Source organism: Cottoperca gobio, chromosome 6 (assembly GCF_900634415.1).
Source record: "Cottoperca gobio chromosome 6, fCotGob3.1, whole genome shotgun sequence".
Classification (NCBI taxonomy): Eukaryota; Metazoa; Chordata; class Actinopteri; order Perciformes; family Bovichtidae; genus Cottoperca; species Cottoperca gobio.
The window spans coordinates 27,018,172-27,040,814 of record NC_041360.1 but is presented as its reverse complement, the minus strand read 5'-3'; the positions used below and the strand labels follow the sequence as shown (position 1 = coordinate 27,040,814).

General features: G+C 37.1%; 2 protein-coding genes across 7 annotated transcripts in view; both read left to right on the top strand.

The window, feature by feature from the left end:
- The window catches only part of LOC115009259 (troponin I, fast skeletal muscle-like), a 17,937-nt gene extending 7,761 nt beyond the window's left edge, over window positions 1–10,176 (top strand). For all 3 annotated transcript variants that reach the window (XM_029433134.1, XM_029433133.1, XM_029433131.1), the window contains exons 8-9: window positions 9,740–9,913; window positions 10,000–10,176. In XM_029433134.1, coding sequence (XP_029288994.1) covers window positions 9,740–9,913; window positions 10,000–10,077 — 252 coding nt within the window. In that variant the 3' untranslated portion in view covers window positions 10,078–10,176. The remainder of the gene's footprint in view (window positions 1–9,739; window positions 9,914–9,999) is intronic.
- LOC115009262 (troponin I, fast skeletal muscle-like) lies at window positions 10,073–22,643 on the top strand. Of its 4 annotated transcripts, XM_029433138.1 has the most exons (9): window positions 10,073–10,212; window positions 10,413–10,570; window positions 14,022–14,085; window positions 15,146–15,177; window positions 16,867–16,906; window positions 16,990–17,118; window positions 17,785–17,874; window positions 21,573–21,746; window positions 22,330–22,643. In XM_029433138.1, exons 4-9 carry the CDS (start codon window positions 15,170–15,172, stop codon window positions 22,402–22,404), a joined length of 516 nt encoding a protein of 171 aa, XP_029288998.1. In that variant the 5' UTR covers window positions 10,073–10,212; window positions 10,413–10,570; window positions 14,022–14,085; window positions 15,146–15,169; the 3' UTR covers window positions 22,405–22,643. The 4 variants fall into 4 exon arrangements, with proteins under 4 accessions (XP_029288998.1, XP_029288997.1, XP_029288999.1 ...); XM_029433137.1 differs by lacking the exon at window positions 14,022–14,085; XM_029433139.1 differs by lacking the exons at window positions 10,073–10,212; window positions 10,413–10,570 and adding an exon at window positions 12,975–13,744.

The following is a 22,643-nucleotide window of genomic DNA, read 5'->3' as shown; positions in this document are numbered from 1 at the left end:
ACATTGATGTGTCTCACTGACATTGATGTGTCTCATGTACATTAACGTGTCTCACATACATTGATGTGTCTCACGTACATTAACATTTCTCACTGAAATTGATGTGTCTCACAAACATTGATGTGTCTCACTTACATTGATGTGTCTCACTTACATTGATGTGTCTCATGTACATTAACGTGTCTCACTTACATTGATGTGTCTCACTTACATTGATGTGTCTCACATATGTTGATGTGTCTCACTGACATTGATGTGTCTCACGTACATTGATGTGTCTCACATATGTTGATGTGTCTCACTGACATTGACCTGTCTCACATACGTTGATGTGTCTCACTGTCATTTATGTGTCTCAAATATGTTGATGTGTCTCACATACATTGATGTGTCTCACGTACATTGATGTGTCTCACGTACGTTGATGTGTCTCACGTACATTGATGTGTCTCACATATGTTGATGTGTCTCACATATGTTGATGTGTCTCACATATGTTGATGTGTCTCACTGACATTGATGTGTCTCACGTACGTTGATGTGTCTCACGTACATTGATGTGTCTCACATACATTGATGTGTCTCACGTACATTGATGTGTCTCACGTACATCGATGTGTCTCACGTACATTGATGTGTCTCACATATGTTGATGTGTCTCACATATGTTGATGTGTCTCACTGACATTGATGTGTCTCACGTACGTTGATGTGTCTCACGTACATGGATGTGTCTCACATACATTGATGTGTCTCACGTACATTGATGTGTCTCACGTACATCGATGTATCTCATGTACATTAACGTGTCTCACTTACATTGATGTGTCTCACTTACATTGATGTGTCTCATGTACATTAACGTGTCTCACTTACATTGATGTGTCTCACTTACATTGATGTGTCTCACATATGTTGATGTGTCTCACTGACATTGATCTGTCTCACATACGTTGATGTGTCTCACTGTCATTTATGTGTCTCAAATATGTTGATGTGTCTCACATACATTGATGTGTCTCACGTACATTGATGTGTCTCACATATGTTGATGTGTCTCACATATGTTGATGTGTCTCACTGACATTGATGTGTCTCACGTACGTTGATGTGTCTCACGTACATGGATGTGTCTCACATACATTGATGTGTCTCACGTACATTGATGTGTCTCACGTACATCGATGTGTCTCATGTACATTAACGTGTCTCACGTACATTGATGTGTCTCATGTACATTAACGTGTCTCACGTACATTGATGCGTCTCACTGACATTGATGTGTCTCATGTACATTAACGTGTCTCACATACATTGATGTGTCTCACGTACATTAACATTTCTCACTGACATTGATGTGTCTCACAAACATTGATGTGTCTCACGTACATTAATGTGTCTCATGTACATTAACGTGTCTCACTTACATTGATGTGTCTCACTGACATTGATGTGTCTCACGTACATTGATGTGTCTCTTGTATTTTAACGTGTCTCACGTACATTGATGTGTCTCACATATGTTGATGTGTCTCACTGACATTGATGTGTCTCATGTACATTAACATTTCTCACTGACATTGATGTGTCTCACTGTCATTTATGTGTCTCAAATATGTTGATGTGTCTCACATACATTGATGTGTCTCACGTACATTGATGTGTCTCACGTACATTGATGTGTCTCACATATGTTGATGTGTCTCACATATGTTAATGTGTCTCACTGACATTGATGTGTCTCACGTACGTTGATGTGTCTCACGTACATGGATGTGTCTCACGTACATTAACATTTCTCACTGACATTGATGTGTCTCACAAACATTGATGTGTCTCACTTACATTGATGTGTCTCACTTACATTGATGTGTCTCATGTACATTAACGTGTCTCACTTACATTGATGTGTCTCACTTACATTGATGTGTCTCACATATGTTGATGTGTCTCACTGACATTGATGTGTCTCACGTACATTGATGTGTCTCACATATGTTGATGTGTCTCACTGACATTGACCTGTCTCACATACGTTGATGTGTCTCACTGTCATTTATGTGTCTCAAATATGTTGATGTGTCTCACATACATTGATGTGTCTCACGTACATTGATGTGTCTCACGTACGTTGATGTGTCTCACGTACATTGATGTGTCTCACATATGTTGATGTGTCTCACATATGTTGATGTGTCTCACATATGTTGATGTGTCTCACTGACATTGATGTGTCTCACGTACGTTGATGTGTCTCACGTACATTGATGTGTCTCACATACATTGATGTGTCTCACGTACATTGATGTGTCTCACGTACATCGATGTGTCTCACGTACATTGATGTGTCTCACATATGTTGATGTGTCTCACATATGTTGATGTGTCTCACTGACATTGATGTGTCTCACGTACGTTGATGTGTCTCACGTACATTGATGTGTCTCACATACATTGATGTGTCTCACGTACATTGATGTGTCTCACGTACATCGATGTGTCTCACGTACATTGATGTGTCTCACTGACATTGATGTGTCTCATGTACATTAACGTGTCTCACTTACATTGATGTGTCTCTTGTACTTTAGCGTGTCTCGCTTACATTGATATGTCTCATGTACATTGATGTGTCTCACTTACATTGATGTGTCTCACGTACATTGATGTGTCTCACGTACATTGATGTGTTTCACGTACATTGATGTGTCTCACGTACATTGATGTGTCTCATTGATATTGATGTGTCTCACGTACATCGATGTGTCTCACGTACATTGATGTGTCTCACTGACATTGATGTGTCTCATGTACATTAACGTGTCTCACTTACATTGATGTGTCTCTTGTACTTTAGCGTGTCTCACTTACATTGATATGTCTCATGTACATTGATGTGTCTCACTTACATTGATGTGTCTCACATACATTGATGTGTCTCACGTACATTGATGTGTCTCACGTACATTGATGTGTCTCACGTACATTGATGTGTCTCATTGATATTGATGTGTCTCACGTACATTGATGTGTCTCACATATATTGATGTGTCTCACATACATTAATGTGTCTCATTGACATCGATGTGTCTCACGTACATTGATGTGTCTCACGTACATTGATGTGTCTCACTTACATTGATGTGTCTCACTGACATTGATGTGTCTCACGTACATTGATGTGTCTCATTGACATTGATGTGTCTCACGTACATTGATGTGTCTCATGTACATTGATGTATCTCACGTACATTGATGTGTCTCTTGTACTTTAGCGTGTCTCACATACATTGATGTGTCTCACATACATTGATGTGTCTCACTTACATTGATGTGTCTCACTTACATTGATGTGTCTCACATACATTGATGTGTCTCACGTACATTGATGTGTCTCACGTACATTGATGTGTCTCATTGATATTGATGTGTCTCACGTACATTGATGTGTCTCACATATATTGATGTGTCTCACATACATTAATGTGTCTCATTGACATTGATGTGTCTCACGTACATTGATGTGTCTCACGTACATTGATGTGTCTCACTTACATTGATGTGTCTCACTGACATTGATGTGTCTCACGTACATTGATGTGTCTCATTGACATTGATGTGTCTCACGTACATTGATGTATCTCACGTACATTGATGTGTCTCTTGTACTTTAGCGTGTCTCACATACATTGATGTGTCTCACATACATTGATGTGTCTCACTTACATTGATGTGTCTCACATACATTGATGTGTCTCACATACATTGATGTGTCTCACGTACGTTGATGTGTCTCACGTACATTGATGTGTCTCACATACATTGATGTGTCTCACGTACATTGATGTGTCTCACGTACATCGATGTGTCTCACGTACATTGATGTGTCTCACATATGTTGATGTGTCTCACATATGTTGATGTGTCTCACTGACATTGATGTGTCTCACGTACGTTGATGTGTCTCACGTACATTGATGTGTCTCACATACATTGATGTGTCTCACGTACATTGATGTGTCTCACGTACATCGATGTGTCTCACGTACATTGATGTGTCTCACTGACATTGATGTGTCTCATGTACATTAACGTGTCTCACTTACATTGATGTGTCTCTTGTACTTTAGCGTGTCTCGCTTACATTGATATGTCTCATGTACATTGATGTGTCTCACTTACATTGATGTGTCTCACATACATTCATGTGTCTCACGTACATTGATGTGTTTCACGTACATTGATGTGTCTCACGTACATCGATGTGTCTCACGTACATTGATGTGTCTCACTGACATTGATGTGTCTCATGTACATTAACGTGTCTCACTTACATTGATGTGTCTCTTGTACTTTAGCGTGTCTCACTTACATTGATATGTCTCATGTACATTGATGTGTCTCACTTACATTGATGTGTCTCACATACATTGATGTGTCTCACGTACATTGATGTGTCTCACGTACATTGATGTGTCTCACGTACATTGATGTGTCTCATTGATATTGATGTGTCTCACGTACATTGATGTGTCTCACATATATTGATGTGTCTCACATACATTAATGTGTCTCATTGACATCGATGTGTCTCACGTACATTGATGTGTCTCACATACATTGATGTGTCTCACTTACATTGATGTGTCTCACTGACATTGATGTGTCTCACGTACATTGATGTGTCTCATTGACATTGATGTGTCTCACGTACATTGATGTGTCTCATGTACATTGATGTATCTCACGTACATTGATGTGTCTCTTGTACTTTAGCGTGTCTCACATACATTGATGTGTCTCACATACATTGATGTGTCTCACTTACATTGATGTGTCTCACTTACATTGATGTGTCTCACATACATTGATGTGTCTCACGTACATTGATGTGTCTCACGTACATTGATGTGTCTCATTGATATTGATGTGTCTCACGTACATTGATGTGTCTCACATATATTGATGTGTCTCACATACATTAATGTGTCTCATTGACATTGATGTGTCTCACGTACATTGATGTGTCTCACGTACATTGATGTGTCTCACTTACATTGATGTGTCTCACTGACATTGATGTGTCTCACGTACATTGATGTGTCTCATTGACATTGATGTGTCTCACGTACATTGATGTATCTCACGTACATTGATGTGTCTCTTGTACTTTAGCGTGTCTCACATACATTGATGTGTCTCACATACATTGATGTGTCTCACTTACATTGATGTGTCTCACATACATTGATGTGTCTCACATACATTGATGTGTCTCACGTACATTGATGTGTCTCACGTACATTGATGTGTCTCACGTACATTGATGTGTCTCATTGATATTGATGTGTCTCACGTACATTGATGTGTCTCACATATATTGATGTGTCTCACATACATTAATGTGTCTCATTGACATTGATGTGTCTCACGTACATTGATGTGTCTCACGTACATTGATGTGTCTCACTTACATTGATGTGTCTCACGTACATCGATGTGTCTCACGTACATTGATGTGTCTCACTGACATTGATGTGTCTCATGTACATTAACGTGTCTCACTTACATTGATGTGTCTCTTGTACTTTAGCGTGTCTCACTTACATTGATATGTCTCATGTACATTGATGTGTCTCACTTACATTGATGTGTCTCACATACATTGATGTGTCTCACGTACATTGATGTGTCTCACGTACATTGATGTGTCTCACGTACATTGATGTGTCTCATTGATATTGATGTGTCTCACGTACATTGATGTGTCTCACATATATTGATGTGTCTCACATACATTAATGTGTCTCATTGACATCGATGTGTCTCACGTACATTGATGTGTCTCACGTACATTGATGTGTCTCACTTACATTGATGTGTCTCACTGACATTGATGTGTCTCACGTACATTGATGTGTCTCATTGACATTGATGTGTCTCACGTACATTGATGTGTCTCATGTACATTGATGTATCTCACGTACATTGATGTGTCTCTTGTACTTTAGCGTGTCTCACATACATTGATGTGTCTCACATACATTGATGTGTCTCACTTACATTGATGTGTCTCACTTACATTGATGTGTCTCACATACATTGATGTGTCTCACGTACATTGATGTGTCTCACGTATATTGATGTGTCTCATTGATATTGATGTGTCTCACGTACATTGATGTGTCTCACATATATTGATGTGTCTCACATACATTAATGTGTCTCATTGACATTGATGTGTCTCACGTACATTGATGCGTCTCACGTACATTGATGTGTCTCACTTACATTGATGTGTCTCACTGACATTGATGTGTCTCACGTACATTGATGTGTCTCATTGACATTGATGTGTCTCACGTACATTGATGTATCTCACGTACATTGATGTGTCTCTTGTACTTTAGCGTGTCTCACATACATTGATGTGTCTCACATACATTGATGTGTCTCACTTACATTGATGTGTCTCACATACATTGATGTGTCTCACATACATTGATGTGTCTCACGTACATTGATGTGTCTCACGTACATTGATGTGTCTCACGTACATTGATGTGTCTCATTGATATTTATGTGTCTCACGTACATTGATGTGTCTCACATATATTGATGTGTCTCACATACATTAATGTGTCTCATTGACATTGATGTGTCTCACGTACATTGATGTGTCTCACGTACATTGATGTGTCTCACTTACATTGATGTGTCTCACTGACATTGATGTGTCTCACGTACATTGATGTGTCTCATTGACATTGATGTGTCTCACTTACATTGATGTGTCTCATGTACATTGATGTATCTCATGTACATTGATGTGTCTCACTGACATTGATGTGTCTCACGTACATTGATGTGTCTCATTGACATTGATGTGTCTCACGTACATTGATGTGTCTCATGTACATTGATGTGTCTCACTTACATTGATGTGTCTCACTGACATTGATGTGTCTCACGTACATTGATGTGTCTCATTGACATTGATGTGTCTCACGTACATTGATGTGTCTCATGTACATTGATGTATCTCACGTACATTGATGTGTCTCACTTACATTGATGTGTCTCACTGACATTAATGTGTCTCACGTACATTGATGTGTCTCATTGACATTGATGTGTCTCACGTACATTGATGTGTCTCATGTACATTGATGTATCTCATGTACATTAACGTGTCTCACTTACATTGATGTGTCTCACTTACATTGATGTGTCTCATGTACATAAACGTGTCTCACTTACATTAATGTGTCTCATTGACATTGATGTGTCTCACTTACATTGATGTTTCTCACATACATTAATGTGTCTCATTGACATTGATGTGTCTCACTTACATTGATGTGTCTCACGTACATTGATGTGTCTCACATACATTGATGTGTCTCACATACATTAACGTGTCTCACTTACATTGATGTGTCTCACTTACATTGATGTGTCTCACTTACATTGATGTGTCTCATGTACATTAACGTGTCTCACTTACATTGATGTGTCTCACTTACATTGATGTGTCTCATGTACATTGATGTATCTCATGTACATTGATGTGTCTCACTGACATTGATGTGTCTCACGTACATTGATGTGTCTCATTGACATTGATGTGTCTCACGTACATTGATGTGTCTCATGTACATTGATGTATCTCACGTACATTGATGTGTCTCACTTACATTGATGTTTCTCACTGACATTGATGTGTCTCACGTACATTGATGTGTCTCATTGACATTGATGTGTCTCACGTACATTGATGTGTCTCATGTACATTGATGTATCTCATGTACATTAACGTGTCTCACTTACATTGATGTGTCTCACTTACATTGATGTGTCTCTTGTACTTTAGCGTGTCTCACTTACATTGATGTGTCTCACGTACATTGATGTGTATCACATACATTAACGTGTCTCACTTACATTGATGTGTCCCACTTACATTGATGTGTCTCATGTACATAAACGTGTCTCACTTACATTAATGTGTCTCATTGACATTGATGTGTCTCACTTACATTGATGTTTCTCACATACATTAATGTGTCTCATTGACATTGATGTGTCTCACGTACATTGATGTGTCTCACTTACATTGATGTTTCTCACATACATTAATGTGTCTCATTGACATTGATGTGTCTCACGTACATTGATGTGTCTCACATACATTGATGTGTCTCACATACATTAACGTGTCTCACTTACATTGATGTGTCTCACTTACATTGATGTGTCTCACTTACATTGATGTGTCTCATGTACATTAACGTGTCTCACTTACATTGATGTGTCTCACTTACATTGATGTGTCTCATGTACATTGATGTGTCTCATGTACATTAACGTGTCTCACTTACATTGATGTGTCTCTTGTACTTTAGCGTGTCTCACTTACATTGATGTGTCTCACGTACATTGATGTGTCTCACATACATTAATGTGTCTCATTGACATTGATGTGTCTCACGTACATTGATGTGTCTCACGTACATTGATGTGTATCACATACATTGATGTGTCTCACATACATTAATGTGTCTCATTGACATTGATGTGTCTCACTTACATTGATGTGTCTCACATACATTATTGTGTCTCACGTACATTAACGTGTCTCACTTACATTGATGTGTCTCTTGTACTTTAGCGTGTCTCACTTACATTGATGTGTCTCACGTACATTGATGTGTCTCACATACATTAATGTGTCTCATTGACATTGATATGTCTCACATACATTAATGTGTCTCATTGACATTGATGTGTCTCACGTACATTGATGTGTCTCACGTACATTGATGTGTCTCACGTACATTGATGTGTATCACATACATTGATGTGTCTCATTGACATTGATGTGTCTCACGTACATTGATGTGTCTCATTGACATTGATGTGTCTCACGTACATTGATGTGTCTCACGTACATTGATGTGTCTCACGTACATTGATGTGTCTCACGTACATTGATGTGTATCACATACATTGATGTGTCTCACGTACATTGATGTGTCTTACGTACATTGATGTGTCTCACGTACATTGATGTGTCTCACGTACATTGATGTGTATCACATACATTGATATGTCTCGCTGACATTAATGTGTCTCACGTTAACCGTGAGATAAAGGGAGTGGAGTAAATGTATAAGGAATCAGTACTGTACGTAAGTAGAGTACTGGAGTAAATACTCTACTTTGTTTAGTATTTTACTTCAGTAAAAGTGGTAACACCACAGTGTCGAAATACTCTGTTACAAGTAAAAGTATTTGCATCCAAGTAAACTTAAAAGGGACAGAAGATCATCTTCAGATTTATTCTTATATTTCAGGTTTCTACTGGAACTTTTCAAAGGCACATAATGTTTCTCATGCTGACTGCTGAATATATATAGTTAATATATATATATATATATATATATATATATTGACTATATATATATAACCCTTTTTAATGAAAGTATCCAAAGCAAAAGTACAGAATAAGATATTTTATTGTATTAATTATTAACTATTGCAGCATTAATGTGTTCATCACTTTAATGCTGCAGCTGGTGAAGGTTTAGTTTATTTGGGTAACTTTATCTATAATAATGCATCATTAATGTATTTGAATGTGCAAAGTAACTAAAGCTTTCAAAGTAAAACATTTGTAGTGGAGTAGAAGTATAAAGTTCTTGAGTAGATTGTTTAACTCGTGTCTGCGTTTCTTTAGATTGACGATCTGAAGATTAAGGTGGTGGAGCTCGCTGGAGTGAAGAAGCCTGCCCTGAAGAAAGTGCGTATGTCTGCAGACTCCATGCTGCAGGCTCTGCTGGGGGGAAAGCACAAGGTGACCATGGACCTGAGGGCCAACCTGAAGCAGGTCAAGAAGGAGGTCAAGGAGGAGGTGAGTCCCGCTTCATGTGTTTTAAATATTTACTTTAATGTTGCACACACACAAACCTGCATCTCTGTGTCGTCTCCATGCTGCAGGCCGGCGAGGCGGTGGGTGACTGGCGTAAGAACGTTGAGGGCAAAGCCGACAGGAAGAAAATGTTCGAGACTTCCTAAAGACTTTCACTTCCCGCGCGACAACTCTTTGTTACTTCTCACCCTTTCGCTGGAATTTAAAAAACTCGTGCCATTAAATTATTTTTTGGAAGAAGGCAATGCTGTCGCTGCACTTTTCTTTGGAAGGTTTTAGAGGTGAAGGGTTGTTTTGTTAATTTCTGTACCTTTACTTTGAAAGGGTTTCTCTAAAGTTCACTCTCAATAAAGCAGACAGGCGGGTGTTTATCTAAAACCTGAGATTCTTAAATATAAATAGAGACTAATCCTAAATCAGAAGAAGCTGTTTCAAGTCTAACTTGAGTTTAAACTGGCGATTGCTTCTCTGGCTGCCGCAGGCATTAAGTGTTGTGTTGACGCTGAAGCAGCAGGGGGCAGCAGAGAGCCTTTCTCCTCCTCTTCTCTCTTCATCTTCTTCTGCCATCAAAAGTAACTTCCTCACAAATATTTTCATCAAAATCACACGACGCTGCAGCAGCACGAAGTCCGACAGACGGTGAGTAACTTTATTTCACTTTTCTTTACTTTCAATGTGATCTTTGCACAAAGTCTCTTTGTTTAAAAACACACACATGAATATTCATCCAGTATCTTCCGCATGTTTTCACAGGATTAAAACTTTACACTTTTATTGCTTCACCAAACCAGCAAAGGGAAATATTCCAGATAGATTTTGCATCTTTGCACGTTTCCCCAAAATCAGCCCGACAAATATTTTTGACAATTATTTTGGCGTCTCCACTAGAAATTAAAATTAAGTTCAGTTGGCCTGTGGGGAATTTAAAAAAGAGTTTGACGATGTTTCAGAGAGAAAATCCCAAAATGTTGAAAAAAGAGACTAAAAGACTGAAATCAACATTTAACATCTAGTTTTAATCATCTTAATAATCCAGTTTTTCTAATGTTTTTTTGTATTTTATTTTGTATTTCCTGTAGTTTTATACTCGTTAATTAATGAGCATATATTTGATTTATTCATAAATCAAATGATTAGTTATTATTTAGTAATGAAAGGTGAACAATAGAATCCTCCACATTACTGAATAATAATAAAAATAATTATCTTTATTTGTATAGCACCTTTCATACAAGAATTGCAACTCAAAGTGCTTCACAACAAAAACATAACAATTAGTACAAGATTAGAATAAGACCATTTACAGTACAATAATCACAGTGTTGATGTAAATGAGTCTGAAGTACCATTATAACAATAGCAGAATTAAATAGTATAAAATAACATTGGCACACCATTCTTGTAATTATTTTAAACTATCAGAGCCATATTTTGAAAGCATGAGATCAACAATGGGCCCCTGCGGCCCTTCAACAGGTTCACTCCCTTTGCTACACATTATTTACGTTTACAGCGTCGACCTCTTTATTGACCTTTTAACGTATAAAACACAAACGTCTCCGTGAGTCCAGATTCTTTTGGCAAAATCTTGGTTAAAGCCCGCTTCATAAACAAACCCCTGTTTGTTAAGTTTTATGACACCTGTCGGTTAAAGACAATATATTCTTTAATCTTTCACTTTTTCACTAATTGTGTAAAGAACATGTAAACATATTTATCAGATAAACTTCCTCTTTTTCCCGTGGTAACACCGTCTGTTTGATCTCAGGCTTTTAAAAAATACACACTCTGAAAATGTATTCTAGTTACCTTTACACATTCAATGTTAAACCAGTAATGATTCACCATTAAAAGCTAAAGTAAAGAGATATAAAATATCACTATTAAAAGGCTAAAGTAAAAATATATAAAATATCACCATTAAAAGCTAAAGTAAAGAGATATAAAATGTCACTATTAAAAGGCTAAAGTAAAGAGATATAAAATATCACTATTAAAAGGCTAAAGTAAAGAGATATAAAATATCACGATTAAAAGGCTAAAGTAAAAAGATATAAAATATCACCATTAAAAGGCTAAAGTAAAGAGATATAAAATATCACTATTAAAAGGCTAAAGTAAAGAGATATAAAATATCCCCATTAAAAGGCTAAAGTAAAAAGATATAAAATATCACCATTAAAAGGCTAAAGTAAAGAGATATAAAATGTCACTATTAAAAGGCTAAAGTAAAGAGATATAAAATATCACTATTAAAAGGCTAAAGTAAAGAGATATAAAATATCACCATTAAAAGGCTAAAGTAAAGAGATATAAAATATCACTATTAAAAGGCTAAAGTAAAGAGATATAAAATATCACTATTAAAAGGCTAAAGTAAAAATATATAAAATATCACCATTAAAAGGCTAAAGTAAAAATATATAAAATATCACCATTAAAAGGCTAAAGTAAAGAGATATAAAATATCACTATTAAAAGGCTAAAGTAAAGAGATATAAAATATCACTATTAAAAGGCTAAAGTAAAGAGATATAAAATATCACCATTAAAAGGCTAAAGTAAAGAGATATAAAATATCACCATTAAAAGGCTAAAGTAAAGAGATATAAAATATCATTATTAAAAGGCTAAAGTAAAAAGATATAAAATATCACTATTAAAAGGCTAAAGTAAAGAGATAAAATATCACTATTAAAAGGCTAAAGTAAAAAGATATAAAATATCACTATTAAAAGGTTAAAGTAAAGATATATAAAATATCACTATTAAAAGGCTAAAGTAAAAAGATATAAAATATCACCATTAAAAGGCTAAAGTAAAGAGATATAAAATATCACTATTAAAAGGCTAAAGTAAAGAGATATAAAATATCACCATTAAAAGGCTAAAGTAAAGAGATATAAAATATCACTATTAAAAGGCTAAAGTAAAGAGATATAAAATATCACCATTAAAAGGCTGAATGAAGTCTGATTTAAAACTGGGTCATGATAATAAAATGTTTATTTATTCTAAACTTTGATTAATCTGTAATGTAATTTGTCTAAAAGTAAAATAAAATAATAATAATAAATAAAAAAGTAAAAAAATGTAAAAGTTGTTTAAAATGAAAAAGAATCCAAATTAAATTGTGACATCAGTCCTGGTGCTTCACATATTTAAACTTTCAAATATGTGAATTTTTCCAAAGCAAGATATTCTTATTAATGTCATGTGCACCATGTTTGTGTGTAACGTGAACAGCAACAACATTTTGATGCATTTTTAGTTTCTGTGCAGGAAAGTGTCGCGTGTCTGTTCCAAAGCTCAAACATCAGGAAACGTCTCCATCTGGTAGGAAAAAAGTAAAAAACCACAGTTCTGAATCTGCAGAGGAGCGAAATAATGTCACACACGAGCAGATCTCTTTTTAAAGTTGAGAAAGTTCGACGTGCAAGTCGACACAAGTCTGTTCGGAGCATTTGTTGATCCTGGATGTGACTTTATCTGAAACTGATCTGATGCTTCAGCAGTTTGAATCAGAAATATTTATAATAATAATAAACTTTATTCATAAAGCACCTCTCAAACACAGTTACAAAGTGCTTTCTTGTATAAACAGAACATTTAAAACACAAACTAAAATGGGGTAAAATATAAATACAATCACAGAAAAGCTTTTAAAAGTGTTTTTAAATATTGGAGTTTGCAGCCCCGACTATATCTATTTATTATAAATGTTATTATATTTATTATATACGTCCCTCTGCTGCACTGTGGATGCCCCCTGCTGGTGTGACTGCTCAGCCGCTGGTATAAGAAAGTCAATCTGTGAGCATTAATCATGCTGCCCCCCCCCCCCCCCCCCCCCCCCCCACACACACACACACACACACACACACACACACACACACACACACACACACACTGTTGTGTAACAATTGCTTCCCCTGCTGCACTTGAAATGTACGAGGTTCCTTGGGAGAGGTGCTGTGGTATTTCTGGAGCCTGCCGGCCCATTGGTCTGAGGTGGCTCTGCTACCATAAAGAGGGCTGACTTTGTGCTGAGCGAGCATTTCACACCCTATATACTCTGTTTAATCTGTAGTGTTTGGGACTTGGCAGCGTCTCCCCCCCTTCTTCTTGGTCTTCCTCCTCGTCAGGTTCAGTAGGTGAGAGTCTGTGCAGCTCAGCTTCCTCTCGCTCCTGTAGGGAAACAATACGGAGAGCAGCAGGTGGAATTTAAAGGTGCTTTAAACTGGGTTTTAAAGGTGCTGCTGCGGGGGTGACCTCTGACCTCTGAGGCTGCGTTCTCAGTCAGAGAGAAGCTTATTGGATTTACTGCGACGGGCTGTAAGACACTGAGCTGAAACACTTCGGGACATTCAGTTTAAAGTTTACATCTTTTAAAGCGCTAGAGTCTTTTTTATTTTGTAGTAATTATGTTGGAAAAGCTTCATTTAAACCTAAGAAAATGTTCATTTATTGATTATTGGAAATCTTTTCACCACATATGTTGAAGTGGGGACACACTTCATGTATTTGCCTACACAGTGCACTGAAACAAGTCTTATTTTGAAAGGATTCATTAGAAGTGCACTAATTGAACTCTATGTTTTCACTATAATTAGAATCATATTACAAATCTCTTTCCAGGGAAATTCTACAAGATAAGAAGATCTTTCGCTATAAATTAAATTAATTAGAAAGAAAAATACAGACGATTCAAAACTGAATCTTAACGAGAAAACGTTCTCCTGTTTTAATTGGATTTTGTTTTATTGAGCCTGAAACACATTTTAGAAGGTTGTCTTTAATCTTTAAGTTGCGATCAGAAGCAGTGTCTGGTCGCAGCTCGCTGTCAGGCGGTGGTTCGCATGCCTGCAGGATGTTGGAATTAGCGCCGTTGGTGTTAACAGCTCTCACCGCGTGCTCGGCGCCACATTTGGTTCCACTGCTGGTGGCATTTCGTGCACCAGATGAGAAGTAGAATTCCTGGAAGAAATGTCTTCAGAGGGGCAACTGAAAAGGCCTCCGGCATCCGACCCCGCCCGTCCAAAATTAGCCGGTTTGTGATCGCTGGCAGCCGGTTTTCCGTGATCGTGAAGCGCATCGAGTTTCCTGCTGGGGTCAAAGGTCGCTGATTGATAACGTGGGCGGCAACGAGACGCGTTCAGCTCAGCTCGGTGTAACCTGTCTGCTCGTATTTAACTGTTTTCTGTCTCCGAACAGGCGTGAAGATCACAAACAGCCAACATGTCTGAGTGAGTACACGCCGTCTTCTCAATCACACTGCATGCTTTCTATTTCATTTAATTCAATTGTTGGAAAAATAGAGACAAAGTGAGATTGTGTTGGTTTTGTTAGCAGTTCATTCCTGAGAAGCTTTCTTGAAAGAAAATCTTCATTAAAACCAAAATAAATATTTATTTATTAGTTATTTATTCAATAATTTATTATTTATTTAACTTCATGTTCCATTTGATGTTAAACCTTATGTGCCTGTGTGTATATGCATCCGCACCATCGATCCCCATTCACTATACATGAGTATATTGATCTTTCCTGTTCCATATTAAATGTATAATCTCATATAATCCCTCATTGTTTTCATAGATTAATAAAGATGGAAGCTTCAGTGTCTCACATTAAGAAATATCATAAACATTAAGAAACACTTTTTGTACGTCGCTTTGGACAAAAGCTTCAGCTAAATGAACTGTGATGTAATCAGAAAGTAGGAGCTTTAAAAACAATCAAAAAGATTTAAATGTTAATTACAATACTTCTAAAAGTAAGGTGTAAAAGTTAATTATCGCAGTGATAGTGGAGAAGTGTCACGCAGTTCAAACTGATCGGAACACATGTTGAGGTTCAGCCTGAAGGTCAGCGTGCTGCTTCAGATGACAGCAGCTGGACGCTGGTATGTGCGAGCAGCAACACGCCACAGAACAACTATTATTCATATTCAGGGGTATTTAAAGAGACATTTTAATGTTATATTAATACATTTTCAATCTGTGTGCATTTTGTGTTCCACCTCAAATCACTTGATGCATTAATGTGTTTACTTTCTTACCGCGGGACTAAAAATACAAGTTGTTTTATGGTAAATATCTTCATCATTTAGCCGTAATACCAGACATTACTATAAAAGGGTATTAGATTTGATGTTTTAACGTATAAATATACATTTATAATGAAGAACGAAACACTGTTTTGACATTATTGTCACTTAAAGTGTCAATTTATGATTTTATGATGATTATTTATTGTGTAATAGTTTAGCTGAATAATAATTAATAGTGAAATAAAATGCACTGCAGAATTCTCAATTTTTGCATCTTTTACCATCTTTTTTGGGATTATTTAATTACATTTATATATATTTATTTATATATGAGTATCTGGAAACAGTGAAATAATCTAATCCCTCAAGAAATTTAGATTTGATTAATTTATGTATTTTTATGATTTGTTGTTTTTTCAATTTTAAGGCGGAGAATAAGCTTATTTTAGCATAAAGACTGGAAACAGGACCTTTTTTATTAAGTCAATGATTGTTTTTAATTAGATATAACGTGTTAATTATTGATCTTTAGAGGTGCTGGTTGGTGAGCAGAGCTGGGCTAGCTGTTTCCCTCTGTTTCCAGTCTTTATGCTAAGATATGCTAACTAGCCGCTAGCTAGCCTCCTAGCTTTCCAACAGAGAAATTAAATAACATGAACTATTTCTTTAAAAATACATAAATAAATGTAAAATAAATCTGCCGGAGCGGTGAGATTATTTGACTGTTTCCAGATTCTAATCTCTAGAGAAATAAAATACTTTAATCTCACACATCTCTGACAAATGTTTCCAAGCAAGAAACACTTCTAGGAAAATTCTTTCCTGACAAAAACGATGATAATAAATAAGTTTATTTAAATCCTGAATAATTTGTGTCTCACAGTGCAAAGAAAATGACGTCCAGCCGCAGGCATCACCTGAAGGTGAGAGTAAAACCTTCTTGTCCTTCACGTCTTCACGTCTGCGTGTCCGTGGAGCCTCACTGTCGTCTCTTCTCCTCCTGCAGAGTTTGATGCTGCAGATCGCCGCCGACTTGATCGAGCAGGAGAACAAGGACCTCATCGTGGCGAAGGAGACGTACATGTCCGAGAACTGCCCCACCCCCGACCTCGCCGGAGATCAGGCTATCCTCATGGTGAGACCACGATGCTGTTGGTCAGGGGGGTGCAAAGTAGTAACACCACACTGAAAGTACTCTGTCTCCATTCAAAAATATAAACATGTCCCCTGTGACTGTTGTATTATGATATATGATATCACATGACATTATTATTACTCGTGCATTTATGTAAAAATCTTTTCATTATGGATGTTTATATCATATGATGAAGTACTTTACTATTAATCTACTGTAGTATAAAAGGTTTCTAAAATTAGCTCCAAAATCGGCAAAGTACAACATTAAAATACTCACGTTCTTCTGCACTTTTACTTGTAATTAAGTATTTTTGTGGTGTTTCTACTTTTACTGGAGTAAAGGAGCCGAGTACTTCTTCCAACACTGCAAAACGAACCATTAAAGTCTTATATTTATTATAAATATATATATATATATGACCGGATTATAATTACTGATGCATTACCGTGATATATATATATATATATATATATATATACCCTCCTGTTGCACTTTACTCTAACAAAGTGTCGTATTTTACGAGATGATGACGATGTGTTTTGTGTGTAAAATCTTCACTGAAACTGTAACGTACTTTGGACACGTGGTAGAAACATTAAAGTACACACAGTACCTTAGTGTCGTACTTTAGTGACGTTGTTCCTTTGTTTTGTGCGTCGACAGGAACTCTGCAAGAAGCTCTCCCAGATCATCGACAAGATCGACGAGGAGAGGTACGACTTCGAGTCCAAAGTCAGCAAGAGCAACACAGAGGTGAGTTCTGCATTTTAAAATAAATATATATAAATGTACAATATTTCCCTCTGAGATGTCGTGGAGTAGAAGCATAAAGCAGTATAACATTTCTATCCTTAACAAGACTGCTCCTTAAATCTCATGGTTGAAAATCTAAACAACACCTTGTCATCTACCCTAGATATTGTTGCTCCATTAAAGGTCAAAAAGAATCTCCCCAGGGTTAAACAACAGCAATGTTACTCAGACTGAGGACTTGTAGAGCAGCTGAACGAAGATGGAGGAAAACTAAGCTCACAGTTAACTATGATATCTACAAAGAATCCATGGCTGCCTATGGTAAAGCAATGCAGCTGGCAAGAAAGGATTCCTTTTCTAATATTATCACAGAGAATGTTGGAAATTCTAGAATACTATTCTCGACTATTAACCAACTGCTGAACACTGCCCCCACCCCTCCGCAGTCCTCTGCATCAAAGTGTGAAGAACTCGCATTGTTCCTCAATAATAAAATAACTTCAATCAGAGCCAGCATCACTCATGATGCAGACACAGAGAACATCTGCAAACATTGTGATGTAACCATGGGAACATTCACCTGCATCACATTAACTGAGCTTCATGAAACTGTGATGGAGTGTAACTCCTCCACCTCTTGTGTTGACCCGATACCTACAGCATTGGACACGATCGACCATGACATCCTAATTAATCGTTTAGAAAAACTGGTTGGTCTTTCTGTCTGTGTATTAAACTGATTCAGAACATTTATCAAAGGGAGAAAGTATTTTGTCAGGCTTGGAGATCATGTGTCAGAGAAGCATGATGCCCACTTTGGAGTTCCACAAAGGAGCTGCCTCGGTCCATTACTGTTCTCCCTCTACATGCTACCACTGGGGGACATCATTAGAGAACACAATGTGTGCTTCCATAGCTATGCGGATGACACACAACTGTACATCTCTGCTGAACCAAATGATACTACAGCTGTTAACTCCATCACCACCTGTCTGTCAGCAATAAATAAATGGATGAGCAATAACTGAAGTCCTACTAGTAGGTCCTATAACAAAAAGAGAGATGATGCTGAATAACATGGGGAAACTTACTCCTTGGATTAAACCTGAAGTCACAAGTCTTGGTGTTGTCATAGACTCAGATCTAAGCTTTAAATCCCACATAAACAAGGTGACAAAAACATAATTCTTCCACCTTGGAAATATAGCTCAAATCAGACAATTTATAAATCAAAAGGATGCTGAAAAACTAATCCATGCTTTTATCTCAAGCCGACTCGATTACTGTAATGCACTCTTGCACACAACGGAGAGACTTCAGCTCATCCAAAACGCTGCAGCGAGGCTGCTGACTAGAACCAAGAGGAGAGACCACATCAGTCCAGTGTTAGCCGCTCCACACTGGCTTCCAGTAACTCTTAGACTTTAAGGTCCTCCTTCTTGTATACAAAGCCCTAAATGGAACCGCACCAAGTTACACTGCCAACTCTAAGCTAAAAAAATATCTTTTTACTTTAGCCTTTTAATAGTCATATTTTATATCTCTTTACTTTAGCTTTTTAATGGTGAATTATTACGGGTTTAACATTGAATGTGTTGAGGTAACTAGGATACATTTTCAGAGTGTGTATTTTTTTAAAACTTGAGATCAAATGGAATGAATACCACATGAAAAAGTTACTTCCTGTTACATTAATGTGTGTGTTACATTAATGTGTGTGTTACATGTTCCTGTTACATTAATGTGTGTGTTACATGTTCCTGCTACATTAATGTGTGTGTTACATGTTCCTGTTACATTAATGTGTGTGTTACATGTTCCTGTTACATTAATGTGTGTGTTACATGTTCCTGTTACATTAATGTGTGTGTTACATGTTCCTGTTACATTAATGTGTGTGTTACATGTTCCTGTTACATTAATGTGTGTGTTACATGTTCCTGTTACATTAATGTGTGTGTTACATGTTTCTGTTACATTAATGTGTGTGTGTTACATGTTCCTGTTGCATTAATGTGTGTGTTACATGTTCCTGTTGCATTAATGTGTGTGTTACATGTTCCTGTTACATTAATGTGTGTGTTACATGTTCCTGTTACATTAATGTGTGTTACATGTTCCTGCTACATTAATGTGTGTGTTACATGTTCCTGTTACATTAATGTGTGTGTTACATGTTCCTGTTACATTAATGTGTGTGTTACATGTTTCTGTTACATTAATGTGTGTGTGTGTTACATGTTCCTGTTGCATTAATGTGTGTGTTACATGTTCCTGTTACATTAATGTGTGTGTTACATGTTCCTGTTACATTAATGTGTGCGTTACATGTTCCTGCTACATTAATGTGTGTGTTACATGTTCCTGTGACATTAATGTGCATGTTACATGTTCCTGTTACATTATTGTGTGTGTTACATGTTCCTGTTACATTAATGTGTGTGTTACATGTTCCTGTTACATTATTGTGTGTGTTACATGTTCCTGTTACATTAATGTATGTGTTACATGTTCCTGTTACATTAATGTGTGTGTAACATGTTCCTGTTACATTAATGTGTGTGTTACATGTTCCTGCTACATTAATGTGTGTGTTACATGTTCCTGTTACATTAATGTGTGTTACATGTTCCTGTTACATTACTGTGTGTGTTACATGTTCCTGTTACATTAATGTGTGTGTTACATGTTCCTGTTACATTAATGTGTGTTACATGTTCCTGTTACATTAATGTGTGTGTTACATGTTCCTGCTACATTAATGTGTGTGTTACATGTTCCTGTTACATTAATGTGTGTTACATGTTCCTGTTACATTAATGTGTGTGTTACATGTTCCTGCTACATTAATGTGTGTGTTACATGTTCCTGTTACATTAATGTGTGTTACATGTTCCTGTTACATTAATGTGTGTGTTACATGTTCCTGCTACATTAATGTGTGTGTTACATGTTCCTGTTACATTAATGTGTGTGTTACATGTTCCTGTTACATTAATGTGTGTTACATGTTCCTGTTACATTAATGTGTGTGTTACATGTTTCTGCTGCATTAATGTGTGTGTTACATGTTCCTGTTATATTAATGTGTGTTACATGTTCCTGTTACATTAATGTGTGTGTTACATGTTCCTGCTACATTAATGTGTGTGTTACATGTTCCTGTTACATTAATGTGTGTGTTGCATGTTCCTGCTACATTAATGTGTGTGTTACATGTTCCTGTTACATTAATGTGTGTGTTACATGTTCCTGTTACATTAATGTGTGTGTTACATGTTCCTGTTACATTAATGTGTGTGTTACATGTTCCTGTTACATTAATGTGTGTGTTACATGTTCCTGCTGCATTAATGTGTGTGTTACATGTTCCTGTTACATTAATGTGTGTGTTACATTAATGTGTGTGTTACATTAATGTGTGTTGTCTTGCAGGAACGCAGATCTTTGACATTTGCAAAAACCCATTGTTTTTATTTTTGCATGTTATAACACCCTTTATTGGTCCTACTAATAAAATCCTAAAAAAAAACCCGGTGGTCTTCAGTCACTACAGCAACACAGCTGATATTTATGAACATTAATCACTTTTGTCCTTTTCAGCTAATAGTGTGAAAGTGTAAAAGAAAAGTTTTGTTTTCTGTATACGTCCGTTTGGAGAAACATTCCAACACGTCCGGATGTTTTTCTGCCTCCAGATTGACGATCTGAAGATTAAGGTGGTGGAGCTCACCGGAGTGAAGAAGCCCGCCCTGAAGAAAGTGCGTATGTCCGCCGACGCCATGCTGCAGGCTCTGCTGGGGGGGAAACACAAGGTGACCATGGACCTGAGGGCCAACCTGAAGCAGGTCAAGAAGGAGGTCAAGGAGGAGGTGAGCAAGGAGACCACGAGGAGTCTTGTAAAGTTTCCGTCATGAAATCATGTTTCAGTAACGTAAACCGTGCAGCTCGACTGCAAACTGAGATCAGAACAGTTTTCTCCTCGTCCAGTTTTCACAGGTTTGTTTAGAGGTGGAGGAAGAACTCAGATCCTTCACTAAAGTAAAAGCACCACAATGTAGAAATATACTTAAAGTGTCTGCAGTGACTTTATCAGATTAATACTGAAGCATCAACATTAGCACAGCGTGTTCCTGTCGTAGCAGCTGGAGCTTTTTACAGGTAACTAGTTGAGTTCAGGGTCGTGAGATGATTATTAGATGAGGAAAGAAACTAAGTTCAGACACACAAATCTGTTTTCATCATGGATTAAATGTGTGTTAAGAAACTTCAGGGACTCAATTACAGGACAAAAGTGACCTCATATGTCGGGGTCACTAACTGTGTAAAGACGTGTTTTTATACTTTAGTGATATTAATGGAAACCACCTGGAAGCAAAACAACTTAATAAAAACGAGTTAAAACGTCACTCTGTTGTTTTCACGTTCTTGACGACATGATGTTGTTCTCTGCAGTCGACGGAGGCGGGCGACTGGCGTAAGAACATCGAGGATAAGGCCGACAGGAAGAAGATGTTTGAGACTACCTAAAAAGCTTCCTGGACGCCGGCAGGGGAGACGTCTCCGCCCGAGGTCTGAGTGTCTCTGTGGACGACAGCTGAGACACTTCTTTTGTTTTCATTGTTTTTGTGATACCCTCCCCCCCTCCGCCCCGAGAGACTGATCCGACACAAAGTAACGTCAACATGTACGCAGTTAAAACGTCTGATGCATTTCTAAATGTACAGGTTTTCATGAAGGCTTTAGAAATAAATGTTTTAAAATCAGGA

What these genes read in the sequence shown, in the direction of transcription:
- LOC115009262 (XM_029433137.1), top strand. An exon ending in GCCGCAGGCATCACCTGAAG is followed by an intron (nt 16,907 to 16,989) that starts GTGAGAGTAAAA and finishes CTCCTCCTGCAG; the next exon opens with AGTTTGATGCTGCAGATCGC. An exon ending in AGAAGGAGGTCAAGGAGGAG is followed by an intron (nt 21,747 to 22,329) that starts GTGAGCAAGGAG and finishes TGTTCTCTGCAG; the next exon opens with TCGACGGAGGCGGGCGACTG.